Raw genomic sequence first — 26,251 nt, 5'->3', positions numbered from 1 at the left:
TAATTATTGATGTAAAAGCAAAGAGTAGCTTTAGTACTTGGTGTGTCCCTTGTCCAGCTGCATGCCCAAAGCAGCTGTGACTGACTGGCTGTTTCATTCCCATCTAGCTTTGCTGAGGTGGTGCAGGACAGCAGTCTCTGAGAGCACCACATCCCATGTTTTCTCATCCCATCAGATCTCTGCAATCTGTTACCCCAGCACTCAGTACCTGCTCAGGAAGCAAACGCAGCCCCTGCAGCTTGAAGCAGGACGGTGCTGACAGCTGACTGACAGGAGAAATACAGAGTGCATCTGAACAGCAGCAGGTTTGTGTTTGGTGCTGAACAGCTGACAGATGCACGAGGGTTCTTCAGCTGCTAACTGATCCCTGTTTTCACTGCTCCAGGGCCAGGCAGCAGTAAGCAAGGCATGGCCTTTCCCAGCACAGGGAGAAGGTCGTTCCATCTTCTTTGCATCATCCCTGTCTGGCTCTAACAGCTGTGCAGGGCTTTTCTGAGCACCTCCTTCCCCCAGGGATGCACTGCCACACGGGCACGTTCTGGAACTGCACGTTCCTCACTTGCTTTCTGCAAAGATCAAGTTAAGGGAGCTTCACGTAGGCTGGTTTTGATATTTAAGGTTGGATAAACTGCAATGCAGTTTTTTATTCATGTCACACTGTGCCATCAGCAGCACACACCCTCAGTTATTTGCTCTGGACAGTTGGATCTTTACCTGTTTCCGTACCCTGTGACATAAAACACACAAGGGAGTGCACCTCATGGGGATCAGCTCCTCTGCAGGTGATCAGTAACTTCATTTTTAAATTACAGACAACTTTGATTTGGACCTGAAGGATTGGTGCCACTGAAGGACTGAGCTGTCAGTCCCAGCTCAGCGTGCTCTTTCACAAGGAATCCAGGCAAGCAGCTAAAAACTGGGAGCTCTCTGTAATCGTGTCTGCTCTCCAAGAGCAGTAATGATTATCAATGGTTCAATATTCATTGGGAGAACTACTTTCCTATTGAAATATGATCAGAGTAATTCAGGGATGCAGCTCTGAGTGAATTGAAGGTCCCCTGCTCTGGGGAGGGGTCTTGGAACAAGATGAGCTTTAAGGTCCCTTCCAACCCAAACCACTCTGATTAACCTGACCAGGGATAAAGGACATTTTGCTATTTACTAACCAAAATCCTGCTTGGTGTTTATGTTTGCTTCCTTGATAAGATGCAGTGTTAACCTCTCCCAGTTGAGTGCCTTCCTGCTGCTGCTGGGGCTCAGACACAGCTGTGGCTTTATGTTAAGATAAACATGACCACGTGATTTCTCTAGGGTTAATCATTAAGCATCATTTGTGTCAGTGCAGAACCTCCCACAGGATTTCAGCCTGGCAGAAGTAGGTTACAGGCTGAGTGGACATTAACTTCAGTCCTTGCCTCTTAGGGTTCCTGCTGCTACAGGAGGGAAACTCCCTGGATCCCATACCTTGGAATGCAGAGGATTCCAGGGCACAGCCTGGACTGCAAGGTCTCTTGGGTAGAATAGAGTTTTATCTGGTTTTCTCCCTGAAAAGGCATCATGCCAGCCACTTTCAGACCACAGAGCTGGGACAGGATTGTCCAATCCACTTCCTCTTTCCCTCCTGAGCAGTCTCAAGATGAGTGTTAGAGCATCTGCACTCCTCGTTTTCAGGATGACAGCATGGTTTGTTACCTTCCTGTTATGAGTATGCACTTGGCATGATTCTGAGTAGTTAAGGAAGTGCAGATTAAAAAAATCCAACCACCTTGAGCAGTATCTGGTCCTTGATCAGAGCCCTGCAGCAGGAGCACAGCTGAGCCCTCTGTCCCTGCAATCTGAGCCCAGTTATCTGCTGGGAGCAAACTTCCCAGCTCAGAACAGGAACAGTGCTGGACTGCTCAGAACAGCCACACTGCAGGCTTTGCAAAAACAAAACAATTGTTAATTGAGTTCTGAACCATCCTGACAGTTGTTCATGGCCTTTCTCCGTACCTTTCTCACTGCAGCTGCTTGGGGGAGTGGACCAAAATCTTACTACAAAAATTCCCTGCCAAGAAACCAGGAAAGAAATAGACTGTTCAGAAATCTGCTGACTTTTTGTTCACTTTCTCCTTCAGACTCCTTTCAGCTTCAGAGCCCCAGTCTGCCCCTCAGAGCTCAGTGTGCTCTTCCACAATGAAGCCAGTCAAACAGCTCAGGAGGCTCTGAGCTTCTCTTCATCCTCCCTCCTCCTCTCTTCTCCGAGTGCAATAATGATTATCAATATCTCAATATTGGTCCACATCATGCTGTGTCCTGGGATCGATGTTTCTGCTTGCTGGGCCTACCTGGACCCCACTGGAGGCTGGTGTTTGGTGAAGGGCTGCCCAGGCATTCTCCTGTGTCATCTTTTCAACATGAAACCAGTGCAGAAGGAGCTGCCAGGTGATGGATTTGCATTAAACTCAAATCCAGTTTTCTACAGCAAAGACAACCCTGGCAAGGACCAGCATCAGTGCCAAGGCTTTTGTTAATCCACTGTCACATCCAGATCCCAAAACGAGGTTGCTTTCAATTGCTCCCATTTCCCTTCTCACTTGCTAAAATTCCTCTCCTTTCCAGTGAGGAATTTTATTTTCAACAAAACAGTTTAGAAATTTACCCTATTAGGTCTTAGGGCTCACAGCTCCCTCTGCCATCACTTCCATGACTCTTATTCGAGTGGAATCATTCATTAGCTTCAGTTTCTAATGAGGCCAGCATTGCATTTTCCAAGTCCCTAAAACAAGCCTACACAGCATCCAAGAAATTCAAATGAAATTTGTGTTTTTCCATCAATAAAAGTCTTTGGCATAAACAAATGCTTGATATTTTATTCAAATATGTACAAGATTTCTAATCATCATCACCCTGAGGATCATTTCCCACAGCTGCAGAAGGCACTTCCTGAAGAGCAGCAGCTATCCCCCCAGGAGAAGCCCATTTCTGGACATGATTTTCACTGCGAGTGGAATGTGACAAAGGGCAAGCTGCCCGTGGGGAGAGCTGTCATCTGCCAGCCCTCATTCCTGACTCCTTCATTGTCTCAAAGCTGCCTAGAATTTCCTATCTGCTAGAATTTCTTTTAAAGCTGTCTAGAAGTTTATGAAGTCTTTGCTTATTGCATTTGAGTGTAGAAGCTCTACATAAATAAAACTAATTAATAAAGATCCTGTCTGAAGAGGAGCTGTTGTAGTTGACAAGGTGGTGATCAGTCAATGGCTAGACTCATTGATTCTGGAGGTTTTTTCCAGCCTAATTCTGGGATTAAGTAATCTTTGAAAACATGATTGCCACGTTTCTGCTCAGTTTTGTTCCAGTTGAATCCAAAACACCCAGGCCAGGTTGCTCACGAGCACGAAGGCTCTCGAGTCGTGCTGGTTTTTCTTCCCTCGGCAGGAACTTCAGGCAAGGTTTTTCCATCGTGTGCCATCAGCAAGGGACATTTCTCACGTTTGGGGTGGGATGCAGCCCTTGCTGTGCCCTGAGCGTGCCCTGTCAGCGTGGCTCAGCGCGGCCCCGGGGCGGTGGCGGCGCAGCGGAAGCCCAGGTTGGACGCGGAGCTGTCGGGGGTGTTCTGGCTCCGAGCTGCACAGCGGTACCTGTAGCAGTAGGACTGCACAGCAACACAGAAAAGGAGCTTCTTAGCACAGCTGGGGCTCCTCAGGCAACAGCTTGTTAGATTAACAGATTAATTAGTTAGATTAATGCAGCAAAACGCTGCCATCGCTGCGGGACGGATCGATGAAGTGCTACGGATGGAAATCGCCGTGTTAGAAATGAGGGAATCCTACACAAAAACCAGACTGAATGGCAAAGTGTCTGATAAAGTGCCAGCCAAGAATCTCTCCTGCTCTGGGAAAAAGCCAAAACAACCATTCAGCTTCCCCTCAGAGGCTGAGCTGTGTATCCGTGTGCTCATGCCCCACTGGAATGGACAGGTACTGAACATTTCCCTGAATGAGGTGCCAGACTTTTGGGATGGGATGTAAAAAGGTGCAACTTCAGGCTCTGTCAGCTCTGAGAGGGAGAAGAGCACCAGCACACCAAGATCAGTCTGAGCTGGTGTCAGGCACCTAATAAAGAGCCCTTGTACTAACCGTAGTCAGTGGTTTTGTCTTGATACACAGCCTAGTTTTATCACCTACAAAAAAAGACTAGGGCAGACTAGAATCTTCACAAACCTTCAAAATGGGTCATGTAATTCATCACTGAAGAGCCTATTCCAGTGTTAATTTAATCAAAACTGCTAATTAACATCTGACATTGATTTCACCTAAGAAGGAAATCAGTGTAGAAAATGGGATCTCACTGTAGAAAATTTAATCTAATTATGAGAGTGATTTGCCAGCCACAGGCTTTGCAAGGGAAGAACAGGACAGCTGTAATGAAACAGGAGATGTACAATGAGGGCTTTTAAGCCCTGCATGAGCAGAGTTTAAAGCACTGGTTTGTGTCATGAACAGCCATCACTCAGTGGTGACATCCTGGCAGTTCTGAAGGATTTTCAGGTATGCCACCAACAAACACTTCATCTCCCAGCCAGCTCTGCAAACACCTGATATCACTGAACCATGGAATTACAAAAGGGATTTGGGATTAAAGGGCCCTTAAAGTTTATCCAGTCCCAACCCCCTGCCCTGGGCAGGAGCATCTTTCCCTGGACCAGGTTACTCAGAGCTCCATATCCTTTCTGGATCAAAAACCATTCTAAAACTTAAACAACAAAGTCTCATCCATGCTTTCCACTCTGACAAGCATTGCTCAAGCTCTATCATGAAAACACCATTAGAAGCCTACATCAATTTTAAGTTCTGCATCTAAACCCCATGATTAAAAAAACTTACTTGTTTTAACTGCAAGCTAAGCAAAAAGAGAGGTCCTTAGGAACATCAGGTGTTGCTCTTCATAAATCCCATGAGACCCCTTGACAAGCATCCAGGCTGCCAGGAAACTGTCAGAGGATCATGGTCAAGTGTTTTCAGAGAGAAGAGGAACAGGAGAAGAGCACCTTACCTTGTGGCACATGTAGGATCCACCCTTCTTCACTCTGTCCGTGCCCGAGGCCGGCCCTTGCTGGGGAGGGAGGACACTGGTCAGTGCTCGGGGAATAACTGCTGATTACAGGGACTGAGGGGATGGGGAAGGAGCAATCATAAATATTCCAGACACAGATGTCAGTGGTGCAGACAGCTTGAAACAATTCTGCCCTACAGGATCTGCAGGTGGCAGTAACTGTGCTCCCTCCCAGCGCTGCGAGTATTTAACATTCCAGGTGCTGCCCACTGGTAACAGGGGGGCTCCTAAAGAGGGTTTACCAGGAAGGAAATGAGCTCCAGCTTTCCTCAGTGACCACCCTGCTCACACCTGCCATGGATCCCGCTCTCCTGGCCTGTCTCAAGGAGTACAGTTGTCTATTGCTGTGGGTCTTCTGGGCAGTCAGGACTTGCTGAAGGGAAGGAGAGATCTTGACTCCATTTCAGAAGGCTGGTTTATTGTATTATGATATATATTACATTAAAAAAGACCACACTATGACTATACTATAGAGAACAGAGAGAAAGATTCATCAGAAGGCGAGACAGGAATAGCAAGGAATGGATAACAAAGTTCTGTGACTCCAGAGAGTCCGAGAGCTGCTGCCCCCTGGATTGGCCACCAAGCAGAAACATCCCACACTGAGCAATGGAGGAAGCACCTGCTGCATCCCACAGCAGCAGATCACAAATTGTTTACACTTGAAGCTGAGGCCCTTCAGCTTCTCAGCAGAAGAAAATCCTAGCAAAGGGATTTTCATAAAATATCACAACCACAGTTGTCTCCCACCCAGGTCTGCATTACCAGGGGTAATGTTCTAGAAGAATCTACCCCAGAAGAGCATTTGTAACTGAACATAAATCCCAGGGACTGTCAGAAAACCTTGAGAGTTGATGTTGATACTCCAGAAGCTCCTGCCTGCACCCCCTGAATTTGCTTTGTGTGAAAGTTCACCACACCAATTGCAGCAGCTTTATGTTTACTGCCCAAATTTATACATGTGAAAAAGAATTTGGCATTTAATGGCAGACAAATACTCAAGGAAAGCCACACCCTGAGGCAGCATCCGCTCCTTCCAAGCCTGGGTGCTGCTCCACAGCACAGCCCTGCTCCCACTGGGAGGCCTCTGGAAACTGTGCCCACAACACCTGCACAGCCCCTGCTCTGAGCTAAGCCTCCACCAGCACGGTCATCACCCAGCCTGGTAATCTCATTTCAGGGGAAGCCAGGAGAAAACTGACCTAAAAAAAGTTCTGTGGGAACAAGCCCAAGCAGAACAATGGGGCTGTGGAGCAGGATTTCCCCTAAATGCTGCAGGGCTGAGCAGCAATCTGTGCAACTGGCTCCAAAGACATTTCTGTAAATGAAGAGGAGCATTTTTGGTTAGGGTTAGAAAGCCCTAAATCTGTCATGTGTCAGCAGGTACCAAGGGCTGACCTGTTCTGAGCAGCGTGTGAACCAAAGGCTCAGATATTAACTATAAAGATCTTCCACCAGGCCAAATCTGAGCATCAAAGGCTATTTGGTAACAAAAAAAACCAACTTAAATTGACCCCCACAGCCACTGAAGAGGATTACAGCCCCGAAACACTTCAGCACCTGCAGAAATCTGCTCTAGTGTCCTCCATAAATCTGCTCCACTATAAAACATCATTATCGTATTTAAAATCACTGAAGGTAAAGAGCTTATATCAAACAACTGGCAAAGATGTAGAAAACCAACAGACAGCAGCAGCAGCATTTGCAGTGTTAATATTTGCTTGTGCACATATCTCACTGATAGATGAAGGAAACTGCCTTGGCTGTGCTTCCCCCCACTAAAAGCTAATCCCAGCCCAGCAATTAAGGTCACATTTGATTCAAACAAGCAAATCTCTGTTCTATCAAACACCACTGTTTTATGGCCTGACCTGGAGAAGTGCACCAGCTGGTACTGAAGGGGAAGGACCTTGGTGCAAAAGGCCAGAGCTGTCCAGACTTTGATCCCAGATTTAAACCCCAGAGTTTACTGTAAATTAACAAGGTTATTCTGTACTAGAATACTGCAACAGCCGTATTCCAGTCTGATTACATAAGTGCTTGTGCATTCCATTACCAAAGCTCATAAAAGTAGGATTGTTCTTTTAAAAGTTACTAAAAAAAACCCAGAAGCTTTTTTTTGTTAATGAAAATAAAGTTGTATTTCTTTGATTACATCAAAGAAATGCTTTCTGGTGGTGCATGGTGATTTCCAGAGCACAGCCACATGCTTACTCTGTTTTGAGAGAAATCAATTTTCAAACAGAGAACTGCAGCTCATACAAAAAATCAGAGCCAGAAGTCACCACAGAATAACCCCTAAAAGGACTCAGGTTTGATTGACTGTTGCTTTGATTTTTAAAGATTTGTTTTAAGCTTTCTGATGTTTACATTCTTGTAATGAATTTTTTTATACACTTTATGTAAATAACTCATTGTTTTGCATTCTTTTATGGAGGAGGAGAAATTTGACAGACTGTTGGTTTGCCCAGTGTCGTTGGAGAGGTGGCACTGTCACCCTCCAATCCACTGTCACTTTTGGAAACCTATAAATGTTGGAGTCAGAAAATGAAAAGCCCTTTTTACCTTGAGAACAGCAGTGTCTGCATCATGTTACTTCATGTCCTATAGTGACAATTGACCCCAGACACACTTGGCTCTCTCTGCTAAAGGATCAGTTACATTTTTAGTGAGGAAATTGTTCCCTGCAGGGTGGGCAGCCCTGGCACAGGTGCCCAGAGCAGCTGTGGTGCCCCTGCATCCCTGGCAGTGCCCAGGCCAGGCTGGACACTGGGGCTGGAGCACCTGGGACAGTGGGAGGTGTCCCTGCCATGGAGGGATGGCACCGGGTGGCTTTAAGGTCCCTCCCAACCCAAACCATCCTGGGATTCAGTGACTGCAGTGAGGCACGTTCATTATAATTATTTATTTGAGACATTCTGGGGTTGGTGATGCCAAGGCAGGAGCACTTCCCTGCTGGATTAAGGTGATGGTGGGGAACAACTATCCTGTGAATTCTGCTGTTAAACTCCAAAAGTCTGCTGAAGTTTTAAGCCCAGACACTTCAGGAAGTATTTAAAAACTAGGTGTTAACGATGAGGCTTTTAGGGGTTTTCATATGCAAACTGACTGTCGGAATCCAGCGTCTGAGGCAGAGCACTTCAAAGTGAATTCCAAAGGGTTTTTCTGGTTAAATGGGTAAGGAAACTGCAGCTCCTCCTGTGAAAAGGTGTCCCAAAATAGCCAGGCTGCAGTTATCTTCTGAGACATCAGAACTGATTAGCACCAGATCTATCAGAGCCCAGCTCTTCAGTCTCTGCAGAGCACCAGGCAGTGTAACCTAAATATAGGATGTGTTCTCTGGGCTGAAAAGACTCTGAATTCTTCCAGAGGGTCAGAGCTCAGGCAAAGTTTTTTAACATATTTAGTTTAACAGCCGAAATCTTCAAAGCAGCTTTCTAGCACTGGAAAGATCTGGGCCACGCTGGGGGTTGGTTACAAGGAATGGATGGAATTCTGCACACAGATTGTTGGGGGGGTTCCAGAATTGATTGTCTTGCCTTCACGAGTAATTACCAGGAGTAAAAATAAACCTGAAAGTGTTTTGTAAGTTGTGAGCAAATAAAAACCACTGTACTTGGTGGGGTTTTGAGTGACAAACTCTACGTGGCCTTACTCATGGGATTTACTCATCCTGGAAAACTGGGAGAGGAGCAGATCTAACTGGAACTGGAATCTGCTGAGACAGAGCATCAGTGACCCCTCACACCTCACCCTGCAGGAACCTCCATCTGCCTGCCACAAAGGAAAACAAAGAGCCTGCTGACTTCTCCTAAACCTCAGTTTTATCACATCTTCAGTTTAAAACAAGCTACCAGAAGGCAGAAGGATAATTCACCATGGTTTGTTCTCTGCCTGGGAGGGGGAAAATAGGTACAGCTTGTAGCAATGTAAACGAACCAAAACCCTTTTTGTAAAGAAGTCATTCCACAAATTCTTGATTTCTGCAATATGAAGCCAGTTGGGAAGCATTCAATGGCTAACCAGGTGTGAATAACTAACCAAGCATCACCAAAATTGCACCAGGGCACTGTAATTGCAGCGTGGATGAGCTGTGCTGTGATGCTCCCAATCCCCCACCCCAGGAGCACAGAACAGAAGTTTTCACACAGCAAGGTGACCCTGGTCACAGAGGGGATGCTGCAGATGGTGCCAAGCAAACACTCACAGGGTTGTGGAGGTCCTGGGGGGAGTGGTGCACAGCCCACCAGTCCGACGTCCACTCCCAGGCGTTGCCCACCATGTTGTAGAGGCCATAACCATTGGGGGGGAAGGCAGAGACCTGCACAGGACAGAGAACAGCTCTGTGACACCCCAAGCAGGGCTGGAATCCTCACTCCACTCTGCTCAAGGTGCACCTTGAGGCACAGACCTGCACAGGACAGAGAACAGCTCTGTGACACTCCAAGCAGGGCTGGAATCCTCACTCCACTCTGCCCAAGGTGCACCTTGAGGCACAGACCTGCACAGGACAGAGAACAGCTCTGTGACACTCCAAGCAGGGCTGGAATCCTCACTCCACTCTGCTCAAGGTGCACTTTGAGGAGCCCCAAAAGCAGATCAGCAGTGCAGACCTGGAACACTTCTACATCCTGCAGGATGGAAGGTCCCTGTTCCAGGGTGACACAGCATCCCTGGCTGGCTTTGGAGACTGAGCCTCTCCAGAGAGGCACTGTTTGAGCAGCAGACACACCTGGCACTGGTGACTTGACCCCACTCACAGCTCCCAGACTCCCCTCCCACCAAGGAAAAGCCAGGGTGGCTGCCAGCTCCTGCCTGTGCAGACTCCTCTTCTGATGGAACTTTTGGACTTACTTAAATACCATTAAATAATTCATTCACATTCTTGATTGCCTTTAAAATTCCACTCTGGTTGTTATACTAGATAGGCTCAACCTTTCCCCAAAAGGGAAGTTTAATTTCTTTTAAATTATTGTGTGATTTTTGAGTTCACAAAACTGCAAGGCCAGAAGTGCAGGCACAAAGTATTTCAGCTTCTGACTACAAACTGACTGGGAAGGGGGAAAAGAGGTCAGTTTGAGAGGAACTAGAGGTTAAAATGAAAGTAATCTTTACTTTTCAATTAGCTTGTAAAAGAGTCCCTTGATAGTGTTCAAGCCTGCAATGAAATTTAATGCAACTTAAAATCTAAATTGAAAGAGCACAGGGATAGAAAACAGCCACGGCTCATCCTCCTGAAGACAGACCTTAATTTTAGGAAGATTAAGATCGTTTCCACAAGCTGGACTGTCTTTGAGACACACTTACAGGTGCAGTCCCCTTGTAGCCATCCTCTGCTGTGTTATTGGTGGGGAATTCTCCTTGCCACACATTGGCATAGTGCTGCCCCTTGGGCTGCAATTTGTTGCCCCATGGGAAAAGCCTGAGGAAAGACAAACAGAGCAGCTGTCAAACACTGGTAATTAAAGGTCAGTTATATAGAATCCCAGACTGGTTTGGGTTGGGAGGGACCTTAAATCCCACCCGGTGCCACCCCTGCCATGGCAGGGACACCTCCCACTGTCCCAGGCTGCTCCAGCCCCAGTGTCCAGCCCGGCCTTGGGCACTGCCAGGGATCCAGGGGCACCCCAGCTGCTCTGGGCACCTGTGCCAGGGCTGCCCACCCTTGCAATAAATCCCTTTTTCCTGATACTCCATCTAAACCTCCCCTCCTTAAGTTTAAAGCCATTCCCTGTGTCCTGTCCCTCCATCCTTGTCCCCAGTCCCTCTCCAGCTCTCCTGGAGCCCCTTCAGGCCCTGGAAGGGCTCTGAGCTCTCCCTGGAGCTTCTCCTCTTCAGATGAGCCCTGCCAGCTCTCCTGGCAGAGCAGTTCTGGGGGTAACAGACCCCTCAGAAGCCCTGCCTGTGTCCCCAGCCCAGCTGCAGCCCCTCGGGGGGCTCCCCTGGACAGGTACCTGTTTTCCAGGCCCCCTCGACAGCTGTACTCCCACTCAGCCTCCGTCGGCAGCCGCTTCCCTGCCCACCTGCAGAAGGCCAGGGCGTCGTTCCAGGAAACGTGAAGGACTGGATGGTCCATTCTGGGAACAAAAGGAGCAGGACAGGCTCCTCAGGGCACCAGGCAGACTCAGGGCTGCACAGCACAGTGTGACACCCAGGCAGGGGCACACAGCACTGAGGAGTTACAGCTGCACCAGGTGACTTTGCAGGAAAGTTACTTAAGGAAAGGCAGCAAAATGCTGGAAGGGAAATGCAGCCATCAGAGGGAAGCAAGGAGAAAATAATTAACTTCTGTTAGTCTCATGTTGCTGCCGCCTCCAGCTCTCCAGTTATTTAGGGTTTGTGGTTTCTCAAGTGCAGCACCCAGAACTGTCCATCCCCTGCCCTCTGGGGGAGCCTGGGTGCTCGCAGAGCCAAAGGAAGCACTGGAAACCTGCAGCATCACCACTGCCAAAGCAGCCTGGCACAGGGCATCTAGCACCAAACCAGCCTGGCAAGGGCCTCCTCAGCCAGAAGGCAGCATGCTCAACAGGAAAATGCACTTTGCAATTTAATGGAGACTGTTCTTCCCTCCCCTGTGGCTCCTCTCCTGCCCTGGGTCCTGCCCTTGCTGTGGGGCTTTGAGGGAGAGGTGACGTGAGGAAGAGTCTCACCAACATCAGCTTTTGCAGCCCCCTGTCCAGGAAACTGAGCTGCAGAAATACAGCTGGGAAGTGATTTTCCTTGGGTGCTTTAAGCAGTCCACACTTTACACAAGAGCTCCTGTCTTTAACGGGGGTTGGCTCCAGGACTGACATTAAAATCCTCGTCCCTTCTTCCAGAAAAAAATGCCCAGGCATAATCCCCATCCAAGCCTCCAACAGACCAAGATGCTCCCAGAGCTGAGGGTGCAGGAGAGAGAGGAACTTGCTGTAAACTCCTCTTTCCTGCCCCATGTAAGAATCCAGAGTATCCCTGTTGATCCATAGGGTCATTTCCACGTGTGAGTTCCCAGCAGCTGGGCCAGGCCAGGTCTGCACCAGCCCAGAATTTCATGGCAGGTTTCCAGCTCCTGTCTGCTGCCTCTGACCTCAATTCCTGGCTCCCCCTAACAATGCCTCCAGCTATTATCTCTATTTTTGCCTCAGATAATTCTTTCCTTGCCCTTGGAGAGCAGATAACTCGTTACTGAGCGCTTCAGCCATCAGATGATGGTGCACTAACAAAGTCCTGTCCTTAGAGGACTCAAAAACCTACTAGATCTAGGCTAGAGTCTGACTTGATTTCCAAATGCTATTAGAAACTTGCACTAGCTGATGAAGTGCCAACTTCTTTGACACCTGCCTAGTCAGAGGAGCAGCTGCAATGTTAGAGGCCCCAAATGAAGACAGTAATTTGATTTTCTAGGCCTAAAATTCATCCCACTTCAGAATGGAAAGCAATTGTATGAAGACAAGGATCAGCAAGTTTCAGGGTTTGTGCAGACAAAGGGTGGCACTAACTGTAAGAAAAAGCAGAGCTTTCCAAAGCATTCAGAGGTTCTACATAGTGACAACTGATTTTTCACAGAGTCAGAATACAGTAAAAAAAGCACAGAACTCCTGCTGCCAGAGAAAGAGGCTTCCAAACCCCACATGGAAGAGTTCACAGTGCCCAGACTCCTGGAGTGTGCACACAGTGAGGATTGATTCCTCCCCTCCAAACGCAGGTCTGGAGTTTGTGACCCTGGCAAGATCTGCTGTGCTCCCTGCTGGCACACAGAAAGGAACAGCAAACACTGAGGTCAATCAGCACGGTCCTGACAGACCTCTGTGCTCCCCATCACTGGCCACGGCCTCGGAATGCTGCGTGCAACTCATCCCAAGGGGGAAAACAGCCCCAGAAGCAGCAGCAGGCAACAGGTGACTGAATGAAAGCCCTCTCCTGCAGCCCCTTTGCCGGTGGGAGCCACAGGGATACTCCCTGTGTTTTATGGGGGAATGGGTGCTCATGGCTCACCTGCTGGAGATGCTGGAGTCAGGGCCCTCAGGGTGCCTCCAGCTGGCTCCCTTCACAGGCAACCACCAGGGAGCAGCTGCCACCTGGAAAAGGACAGAGCAGCAGGGAAGGACACTTCAATTCCCAGCGAAGGGATTTTCTGAAAACCACCAGATCCCTTCCAACCCAAACCAGCCCGTGCCTGTGTGAATTTCAGCTCCTGGCTGACTTCAGTCTGATACAATCTGCAGGCAGGAAAACAAATACGATTTTGGCCTAAAGAGCATTTTCACCCTAATTATTTACTCCCTGGACTCAGTGTTTTGACATCACTGAAATAACCCCCAGTGATGCCCTTTAGCTGGGAGTCAAACACTCATCTTGCAACACATTTGCTTTCCAGGTCATTAACCCACTCAGCTGATTTTAAATTATTTGCTCTCATCTTCCAGAAGGTGGAGACAGAAGAACCACACAAGGGAAGTGAAGTATGAAGCCTCTTTTTTTTTTTTTCTTTTTTTTTTTTCCCCAGCTGGTTTGCTGGGAAACATCCCACAGCCAAATTCATCTGTAGCAATGCAGACATTGAGTAGTTCTCTCAAAACAGAAGTCCCAAATTTGTTGCTTCAATGCCAAAGAGTTTTTCCTGGAAGACATTCTTTAGGGATTTCTTCTAGAAGGTTTACTTCAAAGCAATGTTCAACTGTTCCGATTCATATTCACTTAGAAATATTTATTTTAATAATGGGGCCTTCACTGAGGCAAAGAAAGGAACATTTATGCCGCCCATCAACAGTGGGTTTATTCCAGCAGCTTGCAAAATACTCCTATAATAGAGATAATGTCTATAAAGAACAAAAATCAGAGAAAATAAGCCTGGAATGCTTTAGGAGGTAAACAAGCCAGAGGCTGGTTAGTCCCAGACTGACTTTGTCAAGTGTTACTCACAGAGGTAGGAAAGGTGCCAAGAGTGTTACCCTTTAACTCACCAAACCTTCAGAGCAAAGTCCAAAAAGTCACTGCAAGCTGGTATTGAGGAGACCCAGAATCAGTCTGGTCAAACAATTTTAACAGCAGCTTCTAGGGGGAAGCTGCATCCTTCAGCAGAACATGTAATGACATGTGCGTGGGACAAAATATTACCTGTGTCACACAGAGATTGTCAAGAAAACTGCTCCAAGCTACACATCAAACCCCTCTCGTGGATATTTCAGTAGCAAGGGTCCAAACACACATTACCCTGGGTTTAGAGCCTCATCAGGCTGTGCTGACACTCCCTGAGAGCCCTTCCCTCCTCCCCTCCCAGCACACACAGATTTGGCCTGCAGCACATCTGGGTATCGAAAAGCTGCCTGGAAATCAACAGCAACCCTGGACTAAAGCTGCAGAGCTGTTGCTCCAGCTCTGAGCAGAGCCCAGAGCTTTGGGGAGCCCTGGGGAAGGGCTGTGAAATGCCTGAGGAGGCTGCAGGGCTCCTCCAGGCTGGGAAGGGGCTCACACACAGCGTGGACACCCTCCCTTCCCAAGGGAACTGAGTGTCAAGCACCAAAGGAACCGAGATGCTCCCAGCAGCCTGCTGGTGACCCAGACACTGTCCTCTGCTGTCCCTCTCAGTGGGACCCCCCGGGCAATGACAGCTGTTACAGACCCTCTCTGCCCTCCCCAGCAGGACAAGAACATGAATCAACAACACCAACCCCAGCTCTGGCCCGGTGTCTGACAAAGGACACTGTCACCCCAAGCACCCACCAGCCTTGGCAAAGAGCATGAGAAATATCTGATCTGTCCAGGGAACCACAGCTCTGTTACTGAGCATTCAAACCCCAGAATGAGGCCTTCCTGCAGATACTCTGCTCAACTCCACAGCACTAAAGCTTCAGAGTGATGGGGCTGCTAAACTGATACAAGAGTCAAGAGGTTTAAAGCTAGTGCCATTTAACCAATTCCTTGCCCATATTGAGGCTTGACCTTTAAACTACACTGAAAATAGGACAGAAATCCAAAATTAGCATTTTACAGCTATTTAAGGAAAAGAAAAGAGCAGCAGAACCACTTGCTAAAGTTAAAATCTGAAAGATCACAAGAAAGATTTCGACAGTTTCTAAGCACAACATATTTTCGTAAATTAAACTGCTGGGTTTTGGATAAAAACATCTCTGCAGGAGACTGCAAAGATTTACACTTTAGACAACTTTAATTTTGGAAAACATTTTTGTGATGCAAAAGAAAAAGCAGATGCTTTCAATCAGGCTGGTTTATTTTAACCCAAGAAAAATGTCTCTCCACAGGAAAGCACTGAGTGTGCACAGCTCCCGGCTGTGGCTCTGCTGAGCACCAAATGGCTGCCAGGCTCTGCAGAGCACCCAGAGCAGTCACACAAGCAGGGCTGGGACAGGGATGACAGGGGGAGAGCACGGAGAGCCTGCAAGAATCACTTGGAGACTCATCCAAGGCAGCCCTGGCTCCAGTGAACACACCCCGAGCTGCTCCTTCCAGAAATCTCCTACCTGAAATCTACAGTTCTCTCCCAAAACTTCTCACAAGTCTTTAAAGCTTTTAATTGCTCTAAATCTAATTAGCAGAAGAGCTAATTAGACAGAGATATTACAACATCACAGTTAATACAGCCAAGTCCTCCCTTGCCAATAATGAGCTTAGTTACTTTCATAACACTTCACGTTCTGCTTCCCTCAGAAACAGGCTCTGTGCTCTGGCAGCAGATCCCTGCTGCCCAAACAGCAGCAGATGCTGCTGAACAGATCTGGAATCAGGACAATCCCCTCCCCTTTGGTTAATCCTTGCAGCGTGTCACCTGTGGCAGGTTACCCACCCCTCCCTGCAATCCTGGTGCACAGGGAAGCATTCCCAGAGCAAAGCAGAGGCACAAAGGCTTGGTTTGGTCTGATCCAGCTGGAAACGGGGATTATCCTGCTCTCCCCTCCAGGATTAAACCTTAAGAACTCCCTGTTCTGCTCCTTACAGACCCAGAGAACTGAGAAAAGACAGCCCAGCGTGCTAACGCTGGGAAGAGCTCAAACAATGAATTCCAGCCCACGAGCTTTGCACTGGGGGGAGCAATTTGCAGAGCTGGAGCCTGAGCTGCCACTAACAGCCTGCAGAAAACTCTCCTCCTAAGTATTCCATTTTCCTTTCCAAGTGGGCTGGGACAGCCTAACTTTAATTGCTCCATTACCTCACAGTGTCAAGATTTTTAATCTACTTCACAATTAGCTTGAAGAAAATTCCTTCCTAAATCTATGTAGAAAAGAAAATGAGAGTGGGGAACATCAGCAAGCGAGTTTCATTGTCAGCATTACCCTGTGGCTGCTGCTGCAGTAGGGGAATACCCCTAAAAACCACCCCAAAGCCATAAAAGCATTTATTATTCTGGCACTAACCTGTCACGGGCCACATTCAAGAGAAAAACAACCCCCACTTGAGGAGCAAATCGCAAATTCAAAGCAGATTTATGTATCCAAAAAAGTACCAAAAATAAACTGAACAGAGGAGCTCGTCTTGGCTGAGGCTCCAACATTTCCATCAAGTAGCAAGTCCCCTGAAATGACAAAGCTGTGGATTTTAGCCTTAAGGCAGGCCCACAAGATGATGACAAATTCATGCTGCTGTCCAGTCATACAGCACCAAACCTCAGCTTTTTTTGTGCTGCAGCACTCTAATGCTATTTTAATAAAATAGTTTAAAAGCCTTACACCAGGTCAGCATAAACAGCTGGAAAAAACCAAAAGGGACTGCAGAGTAAGAACTTCAGAATTAACTGTGTGAAAAGAGATTCTGAGTGAAAAGCAGCCCAAGTCTGGAAACCACTTGAAGAATCATTTATTAAGTGGTAGGTTCTTAAAAAACACTCCAGTTCAGAGGCTGACTTAATAGGTTACCACTTGTTTCAGTCAGATGGTGTTGAGCTCTGTACATCTTTAATATGCAAAAGGATCTTGTTAGCATTGGTAGGATGTGAGGAAAAATTTGTTATTCAGTAAAGAACATATTTTTTGGATGAGGTTTTATTTTATTCATGTAAGGCAGATACACATAAATCTCTGACAGCTCTTCCTCCCCCAAGCCAGGTCCTAAACCTTGAGCACTGATTAATGAACTACTGAAGAAAGAGGCAGACAGAAAATTGAACATTTTTAGTAGGGTGAGAAGTTGAAGGAATAAAAATAATTTCTGTGCAATGGATCCACTTCCTTGTCCCCACAGAGAGCAAACCTGCTGTAACTATGCACAAGGACTGAGCCAGGACTGGGAAATCCTGCACACACACACCCAAACTCACAGTGAGCAGAGGATTCGTCCAGCAGGCAGCTCTCACCTGCATCAGGGGCTGGACTAGAGCATCTCCAGAGGTGCCTTCCAGGATTCTGTGAACACCTGATTTTACCAGCTCCTGCAATTCCCATGCTATTTATTCCATCAATTAAAAGTCCCAGCTCCCCCAAAGCTCTAATTACAGAAGAGTCTGCTCTCACTCTTAATTTCTAATGTTAATGGCCTCCCTCATGAGCTCAGGAACGGAAGCAACAAGGGGGTTTGTTTAATATTGAATATTATCTGCCTTCAAATCCAGTATTTTACAGCAGTTTGCAACTGCACACCAAGGAAAGGCAGCAGCTTTAAAACAGACTTAATTTTACTTTATAAGTCATCACCTACAAAAAATATTCCAGACTTGATTGGAAACAAGCACTTTTATGGAGAGACCTTTTCTTTGCATAAGGAAAGGTCATTGAACTTCAGATCAGACAGTGTACAACTTCACAGCCCTGTCAATCCTCCAAGAAAAATAACCACAAATCCGTGATGCTCAAACCCAGTCAGATTCATTAAGTGCAAGTTTTGGAATCAGAAGAAGCTTCTTTTGAGGAACTGATATTCCTGGTGAAGGCAGACACCTCTGCAAGTCTCATTTCCAGCCAACATCTAAATCTGCACTCCAACTGGTCATTTTTTCCACTAACCAAGAGCACACGAGCTGCAAGGAAAGGAGATGTGCACGGATTTCTCCTGAGGCACAAACCATGCCCTGCTTCAGACTGCAGCTCTGATAACACGGGCTGATGTTCCTGGCAATCCCCAGGGAGAATTCCTGCACATCCTTCTTTATCCCAGCAGTGGGAGTAGAGCACAAAAACCCACAGAGGAGCAGCTCCATCTTCCAGCTCCTTGCAGGGAGGAGCTGAAGCTCTGGGGGCTGCCAGAACAGCTCACCCTGCCCACGCTGGCACTGCTGTCCCACCTGCAGCCAGGGCTCCCTCAGCAGCAGCCTGGGATGTTCAGCTGAAACGCAGAATGTTTCCATTTGGGGTTATTGTGAAATAGGCAATTTGCAGAGCTCCAGGCCACTGCAGAGATTTCCATACAAACAGGGATGAAAGCAGCATCCCACAGTTCTGCATTGGCCAGAACTTAGTGTTGGCTTGAGCTGCCAGTGAGCCAATCCCATTGCATTCCAGACCCAAAATTCCATACCCTCAGAGAGGCAGACAAAGGCAGCACACATTTGTATGCTCTCAGGCTCTTCAGTGCAGAATTTATCTGGTTTTGAAGCAAAAAATTAATTTTTCTGCCTTCCACGAGCCAAGAATAACAACATCCCCACTGCTCTCCAGTGAGCAAAGACTGAGGCTGCACTCCTGTGGGGCCATCCTGGTGCCCTGTTCCATGGCACCTGGGCAGCAAGGAAACTCCTGCAGGGATTGGCCAGAGCTCTCAAACCCCTCAGAATGAAATGGAATTATGGAATGATTTGGGTTGGGAGGGACCCTAAATCCCATCCAGTGCCACTCCTGCCATGGCAGGGACACCTCCCACTGTCCCAGGCTGCTCCAGCCTGGCCTTGGGCACTGCCAGGGATCCAGGGGCACCACAGCTGCTCTGGGCACCTGTGCCAGGGCTGCCCACCCTGCCAGGGAACAATTCCTGCCCAATATCCCATCCATCCCTGCCCTCTGGCTGTGGGAAGCCATTCCCCTTGTCCTGTCCCTTTCCAGAGTCCTCTTCCATCTCTTCTGGAGCCCCTTTAGGTCCTGGAATGGGCTCCAAGGTCTCTGCAGAGCCTCCTCTTCTCCAGGCTGCATGTGAAGAATTTAAGATGTGAAGCTCTCATAATTTTTTAAGCCCACACAAACAATTTCAGCTTGAAAGGACCTTCCCCCCTCATCCCAAAAAATGTTTTTCCATTTGAAGGAGCCCTCCCCAGTTCCATCAGTAGCTCCCTCATCTGGCACAGCACTAAATCCTCCCTCTGCCACGTGACCACCACAAACTTGGAGGCCAAAACTAAAACCTGAGTTCCCAGAAATCTGCAACAATTCCATCCTTGGCCGCTACACCCCTTTTTACTGCTTCCCTTCCAGAGGCTGAGGCCAGCCCACATTCCTGTCAGTGGCTATCTGGGAGCCCACCTCACCTCCAGGAAAGGCACACCCAGAGCTCCAACAATCGCCCTGGAGCTCAGCGGGGTCACTGCTCAGCAGCTGCCACCAGCCCCAGCTCTGCCCTCAGCCAGCAGCTCTGATAAATCTGCTTTAAGAACTGGAGAAGACAAAGCACCCAAACAGAGCAAAACCCCCAGCAGACACACACAGCCCAGCATTTCTAAATTATCTCGTTTGGTACTTCCACTTTCACCCTTCCCCAGTTATTTCACTGCGTGTGAAATACTGCTTTAAAAATTTACATTCCTGTTGCTTTTCCCCTATATTCACATTTACATTTCACACCCCTGTGCTTCACCTGGAGAAAATCCTTGTCGAAACACTCCTGAGCCACTGAGGCAAAGGAAAACCACAGTCCTTTCTCCCACTGGTTGGCTGGAGGGGTTTGCAATGCCACTAACACGCCAATATTTCTATCTTATTCCTGCTTTTCATCTGAGAGTTGTGATTGAAGAAGGTGACTTGTAACAGCAAGTTTACTTTTAACAGCTCCAGAAAAGCTTCAGAAAGCAGCAGCCAAAAAAGACCCCTTTGGGCTCCATCCCAGGCCTCTGGCATAACACTTGTCCTGTGAGCACTGCAGCCAGCACTTGGACACCTGGCTGGCACACTCAGCAAAGTGGCTCCCAACACTCTGTGTTTACAAACCTGCCAAGGCTGAGCTAACAGCAGCATTCCTGGGGTTTGTTTGTTTGTTTTAAAACACAAACTGATTCAGGGATTTCTGCAACAGAACAAGGAATTTCTCCAATACTGACTGTTGGGAAGATGGGATGAGCCATTCATTTTTTTATTTGTATTTCTTATTATTTTTATTATTTTTATTTTAACAAATCCATGGATGGATTTACCATCAGTTATGCTGGTGGTGGGAACTGCAATTTAGCCTTATCTCTCCCAGTGCACAAATGCTAGTCTTGAATTAAAAGATTACAAACTGCACTTGTAATCTTCCTCCCCTGGCAGCAGGAGCCCAAATCCCACGTTCTCTGCCAGTCCCTCAGAGCACATACTCACTCAGGGCTTCCTGAAACCTCCCACCTCTCAGGCTGCCCCTTGAAAACAAAAATCAAACTGTGCCCTTCAGAGCTGAGGGTAATTCTGACAGGAGGGGAGCTCAGGAGGTGATTTTGTCCAAACCTGTGCTCAGAGCAGATCAACTCATCCAGGAGATGACAGGACACAATCTGCTTATCTGCCAAGAGCTGCAAAGGGGACCTGAGCTGCTAAGGAGGAGGTAAATGAAGCTGAGGAAGGCTCAGCAGCACATGCACAACAGAAAACGAGGAAAGGGAGGGCAGGGAAGATTTATTACAGAACTTTCTTTCTTTTTAAACCAATATTCACTTCCATTCAACAGGAAACCTGGATCGGGTCCCGAGGAGTCAGCGCTGCCCCTCCCAGGATCACTGTGGTGCCCAGGGGGATGAGGGGAGCTGGAAAAGCAGCAAATGAACACAGGGTCCTCTAGAGAGGAGGAAACGTCATCAACTCCAGCCACTCACAACATAAGGAATCCTACAGACTCAGCCTGAACTTCTCAGGTAGGGGGCAAAAAGAGACAAGGGGTTGATAGCAATTTTTGCTCCTCAGGAATTGCTGGTTTTAATTGTTTTTTAAAGAACAGAGAACAGATTGCAAATCCTCCCCGCTTCAGCCCATGATTCCTGGCCAAACACCTCTCCATAGCCCCCATTTTTGCACCTGGCTTTGGGGACATCACAGAGTTCAGTGTCCCCAGCTGTGATTGCCAACAGAGGCCAGGGATTGCTCAGGGAGCTTCCTCCTGCTGTGCTACTCACTGCTTGGTGGATGTCAGCCTTCACTGCCTCACTCAGCATCCCCTCAAACACAAAAGAGTCACCAAACTTCTCTGCCTGTGGAAAGAAGAGAGGATTCAACCATTATGCCATCAAATGAGAGCTGTTCTTGGAACCACACTCAACATGTACAGCTTTGTTTGATCGAGGGTAAGGAAATTCAGAGAATCATTAAGGTGGAAAAAACCTCCAAGGCCATCAAGTCCAACCTTTGACCAAGCAAATTTGAGTTCTCTTTCAAAGAAGCTGTTTTGGAACAGAAAAAAGGGATTTTTTTTCCTCTGGATGTTGTTTTTGTTCAGCAGCCACGGGGCAGATGGCAGCTCACTGAGCTTCTGCACATGTTTTTACTTCTATGAATTAAAAATGCAGTTCTGATTGTCCCAACTGCTTTCAAATGCTGCAGTCATCAGTCTAATATGAAAGGGCATGTTTCAATCCTCTTGTTTTTCCTTTGGGAAGCACAGTAAAAGACTCGAGCCTCATCGCTTGCTGCTCCACCATCACTAGTACCACGTTTAAAAGTGCTGCTACAACAACAGAGAGTTAAAAGTAACTCAATCATTCTATCTAGCATTACACCAACCCAAATGAATAAAAGTTACAATAGTTCCCATCAATCACAGTGCATTACATCAAGAGAAAAGAAAGGGAGGAGGTGTAAGTGGAGCCCTCAAGGACACCAGCTGAGCCGTGGGGTCTGCCACAGGCTCACGTGATGCAGTTCCACCTGCCAGGGCTCCAGGAACATTTGGGTAACACCCTCAGGCACAGGGTGGGATTGCTGGGGTGTCTGTGCAGAGCCTGGGGTTGGACTTGATGATCCCTGTGGTCCCTTCCAGCTGAGGATGTTCTGGGATTCCACACTGAACCCATCACAAAGGTGCTCATCCCAGAAGCTGTTTGCTCCAAGCAAGCTTTGTTCCAACCCAAAAGAGTTAAACCTCCCTTTTTTTCATAATGATGGAGCTACGAAACAGGAATAGCAGACAAAAGAAGCTCCTCATCCAACCAGAGGATGCTGCCTTCCCAATGAGAACCAGCTCATCGAGTGAATCCAGCTAAGTGCCTCCTTGGAGACCTGCTCCTCACCAGGCTTCATCCGCCTGAAAGGGCTGTCAGGGCTTCGTCACAGGTTTTGTCACAGCTGCGTAGGAACAGTCACTGCCAGGAGGGATCTGAGCTTCAGGCACAGGGGGCTCCTTTCTGGCAGGAACCTCAACATATTCTGAGTCCATTGTTCCCAGAACAGGCACACAATCATCACTGCAGCTGCTGCTGTCTCCTCCTGAGGCACAGGGCTCTGTCACCAGCAGGAGCTGTGCTCAGCCAGCCCGCAGAGTCCCTGGCCATCTCAGTTTGTTAAATCCCTTCTCCAGGTTTCTCTAAAACAAGGAAAATCCAACCTGGTACGAAGAGCTCCAGGACCCAAATACCAAAAAAAAACCCCAAGCAAACCACCCCAAAGAAGCCTGTAGAGACCTGCTGGCCTCACGCAGGCTGCAGGACAGATGTGAGCTCAGGTGACAATGACTAAACACAACAACAAACACCTGGCTGCCCTTTCAGCCCAGGACAGCAGGGCAATTGCCTCTCCCCACTCCCCCCGCCAGAAATACTGGAGCGTGCAATTCCCAAACGAGTGCTGTGCCACCCCTCAAAAAGACAAGCCCGGGTTCCAGCTGGGACTGCCCCGGTGCCTCACCTCAGTGACGTAGCCCGTGGAGTTGACAAAGCTCTCGAAGTCCAGGTTGCTGACCTCGTACTGGTCCATGTAGAAGCTGCCGAGGCGCACCCTGCGGGCAGGGCCCTCTCCATCCTGCTGGATCTGAGGCTCCCGGGTGCCCATGGTGAACACCCCAGCTGGGATCAGCACCATCTGCACAGCAAACAGCCCCAGCGTGGCACAGTGAGCAGCCCAGGCTGCCCTCACCCTCCTGCTCCTCACCCGTGCAGGTGCTTTTCAAACAGCATTCTGGCCAGCCCATTTGGGGAAACAGCAAACAGAACACACACTGGGGACAAATCCCCATGGTTCACAGCAAGTCTGGGTCACGCTTGTGCTCTCATGAGGAGAAACACGCCGTGGTTCCTATGTCATTGTTATGTTATATATGTTATATGTCCTGTGCTGTTATTTCTGCAGCTACAGCACTGCCAGGGCAGCAAAGGAGCAGAAAACGAGCTCACAGCAGCTCCCCAGCACCTCTCCTGCCTCTTCAGGGCAGGGAAATGAGTATCTGGCACCCCCTTTCTGTGTTTCTCCTCCACTCTCCCACTCAGGTCTCTCCCAGCCACCCCTAAAATTCACACAACCTGTAACTGGCCCATAAAAATGCTGCAAACAGCTTCTCCTTCAGACTACCCACACCTGAAGCTGGCTGTGTCCTCACAACTTCCTCCAGCGAGAAGAATCTGAGCTCTTACAGACAGCCTGAAACTGACTCCATAAAAGGGCTTCAGGATAAATTTGCTTACATTTTTTGGGACTTAGGAAATGACAGCGTGGTGCAAAGTTGCACCACTTCCTCCCAATCTCTCTCCAGCCCTCGGTAGCTGGAACAACTCCCTGAAGAGGTTTCCAGCCAGGCTCAGAGCTCACTGGGCTAAAACCAGTGCAAAATTACCTCTTGCTGGCTCTCCAGTTCCACAACCATGCTGGAAATAAACAAAGCCATTTGTGGGTGATGCAGAGACCAACTCTTCTCTCACTTCACTGCTGGTAAAGATGTTTCCTAGCCGAGCCTCACCAAGCTATGCTGTGAGCACCACTCAAAGCAGCAGCAATTAGCTTTCATTACCCACTGCCGGAGCTGCCAGCTGCATGAAGGATTTTCATCCTCCAGACCCACAGTGAGCCGCTCAGGTTTGTCACACAAAACATCCATGGGTGACACGGATCCCAAGCACAACGGGGATTATTCACTTCATACTCTTTAAACACTGCCCAGTTTGTGAAGGGCAGCCTGAACAGCAGTCACAGCTCCCGCTGCTCCTCTTCCACTCAGCGACTTCCCCCACTGCCTGTTGCTTTTCCAAGCTGATGCAGCGTCCCAGCACTAGAGCAGGCAGCTGGAGATGAATTCCCTCACGTTTTCCCGTTCTCTCCATGAGGCAAAAGCGAGGTGGGGCCGCCAGCAGCAGCCGCGCCCCAGCCCAGCTTCTCAGGGGTTCGCCCCACGCGCCTATAATTCAATTTAACTTTCCCCACAGCAGTTCCCCGGCTGCTCCGTTATCCCGGAGGAAGCCGCGCTCCGCCGGAGCCGCCCCCTCAGGTGCCTGGGCCCCCTCCCGGCCCGGCCCCGCCGCTCACCGGCCCGCGCCCGCCGCTCCGCCCGCTGCCCGCCGCCTCCGCCGAGTAGCGCCGCGCCGCCGCCTCCCGCCCGTCCCCGGCAGCCCGGCTGGCGCTGCAGCCGCAGCCCGCGGTGCCGGGGGTCCCGGCGGCCGCCGCCACGGCCGCTCCCGTGGCCAGCAGCAGCAGCGGGAGCAGGCGGCGGCACCGCCGGCTGGGCGCCGCCATCTTGGCGGCGGGGGCACGTGCAGCGCGCCGTCACGTGACCGGCAGCGCCTTAAAGGGGCCGCGCCGCGCCCTGAGGGGCGGGAACGGGGCTGTCCCCTCGTGACCCCACTGTCCCTCCCTGACCCCTCCTGACCCCACTGTCCCTCCCTGTCCCCTCGTGTTCCCTCCTGACCCCACTGTCCCCCACATCTCTCGTGTCCCTCCCTGTCTCCTCCTGACCCCACTGTCTGTCCCTGTCCCCTCATGTCCCTCTCTGTCCCCTCTGTGTCCCCTCCTAACCTCATTGTCCCTCTCTGTCCCCTCCTGACCCCTCTGTGTCCCCTCTCTTTCCCTTCCTGACCCCACTGTTCCTTCTGTCCTTCTCTGTCCCCTCCTGACCCCTCTGTCCCTCTTTCCCTTTCTGACCCCACTGTCCCTTGTGTCCTTCTCTATCACCTCGTGTGCCTCTCTTTCCCTTCCTGACCCCACTGTCCCTTGTGTCCCTCTCTTTCCCTTCCTGACCCCTCTGTCCCTTGTGTCCTTCTCTGTCCCCTCCTGACCCCTCTGTCCCTCTCTTTCCCTTCCTGACCCCACTGTCCCTTGTGTCCCTCTCTTTCCCTTCCTGACCCCTCTGTCCCTTGTGTCCTTCTCTGTCCCCTCCTGACCCCTCTGTCCCTCTCTTTCCCTTCCTGACCCCTCTGTCCCTTGTGTCCTTCTCTGTCCCCTCCTGACCCCTCTGTCCCTCTCTTTCCCTTCCTGACCCCACTGTCCCTTGTGTCCTTCTCTGTCCCCCTCATGTGCCTCTCTTTCCCTTCCTGACCCCTCTGTCCCTTGTGTCCTTCTCTGTCCCCTCCTGACCCCTCTGTCCCTCTCTTTCCCTTCCTGACCCCTCTGTCCCTTGTGTCCTTCTCTGTCCCCTCCTGACCCCTCTGTCCCTCTCTTTCCCTTCCTGACCCCTCTGTCCCTTGTGTCCTTCTCTGTCCCCTCCTGACCCCTCTGTCCCTCTCTTTCCCTTCCTGACCCCACTGTCCCTTGTGTCCTTCTCTGTCCCCCTCATGTGCCTCTCTGTCCCTTTCTGTCCCCTCTGTCCCTCTCTGTCCCCACTGTCCCCTCATGTCGCCAGGCACACGGGTTCCTCGGAGCTGGCGCGGGCTGTGGAGCAGCGCTCTGCTGAGCCCTCGCTGGTCCCGAGGGGGGCTCGGCCATCCCCACACATGCCTCAGCTGCCCACGGCAATCTCTCCCGGCCATGAAACACCTGCAGTGCCGCACGGGGACCTGCTGAGGGGCACCAAGGGCTTCCAGCCCCTTCCCTGGAAAGGGGCTTTGGGATCCCCCTGTCCGTCAGGGAATCACAATTCCTGTGCTCTCATTTTCTCCCGCAGTTCACTGCAGTTGTTGGAGACTGTAACATCTTTACTTTCTTGT

At 49.3% G+C, this 26,251-nt stretch overlaps 1 protein-coding gene across 2 annotated transcripts; it reads right to left on the bottom strand.

The window, feature by feature from the left end:
- Positions 1–11: 11 nt before the first annotated feature.
- Positions 12–24,868, bottom strand: SUMF1 (sulfatase modifying factor 1). Of its 2 annotated transcripts, none has more exons than XM_038149242.1 (9): positions 24,639–24,868; positions 23,031–23,204; positions 21,308–21,382; positions 13,069–13,151; positions 11,049–11,171; positions 10,402–10,516; positions 9,302–9,415; positions 5,035–5,094; positions 12–566 (listed from the first exon to the last, which is right to left on the bottom strand). In XM_038149242.1, exons 1-9 carry the CDS (start codon positions 24,843–24,845, stop codon positions 471–473), a joined length of 1,047 nt encoding a protein of 348 aa, XP_038005170.1. In that variant the 5' UTR covers positions 24,846–24,868; the 3' UTR covers positions 12–470. The 2 variants fall into 2 exon arrangements, with proteins under 2 accessions (XP_038005170.1, XP_038005169.1); XM_038149241.1 differs by lacking the exon at positions 12–566 and adding an exon at positions 2,826–3,634.
- Between the last annotated feature and the right edge of the window lie 1,383 nt (positions 24,869–26,251).

Source organism: Motacilla alba, chromosome 12 (assembly GCF_015832195.1).
Source record: "Motacilla alba alba isolate MOTALB_02 chromosome 12, Motacilla_alba_V1.0_pri, whole genome shotgun sequence".
In the NCBI taxonomy this organism is placed as follows: Eukaryota; Metazoa; Chordata; class Aves; order Passeriformes; family Motacillidae; genus Motacilla; species Motacilla alba.
The sequence above is the reverse complement of the archived record's forward strand: the minus strand, read 5'-3'. Positions and strand labels throughout refer to the sequence as shown.

What these genes read in the sequence shown, in the direction of transcription:
- SUMF1 (XM_038149241.1), bottom strand. Translation starts at nt 24,845, where the DNA reads ATGGCGGCGCCCAGCCGGCGGTGCCGCCGCCTGCTCCCGCTGCTGCTG. An exon ending in GCTACAAGGGGACTGCACCT is followed by an intron (nt 9,416 to 10,401) that starts GTAAGTGTGTCT and finishes TGTCCTGTGCAG; the next exon opens with GTCTCTGCCTTCCCCCCCAA. An exon ending in CCCAGGACCTCCACAACCCT is followed by an intron (nt 5,095 to 9,301) that starts GTGAGTGTTTGC and finishes CTCCCTCCCCAG; the next exon opens with CAAGGGCCGGCCTCGGGCAC.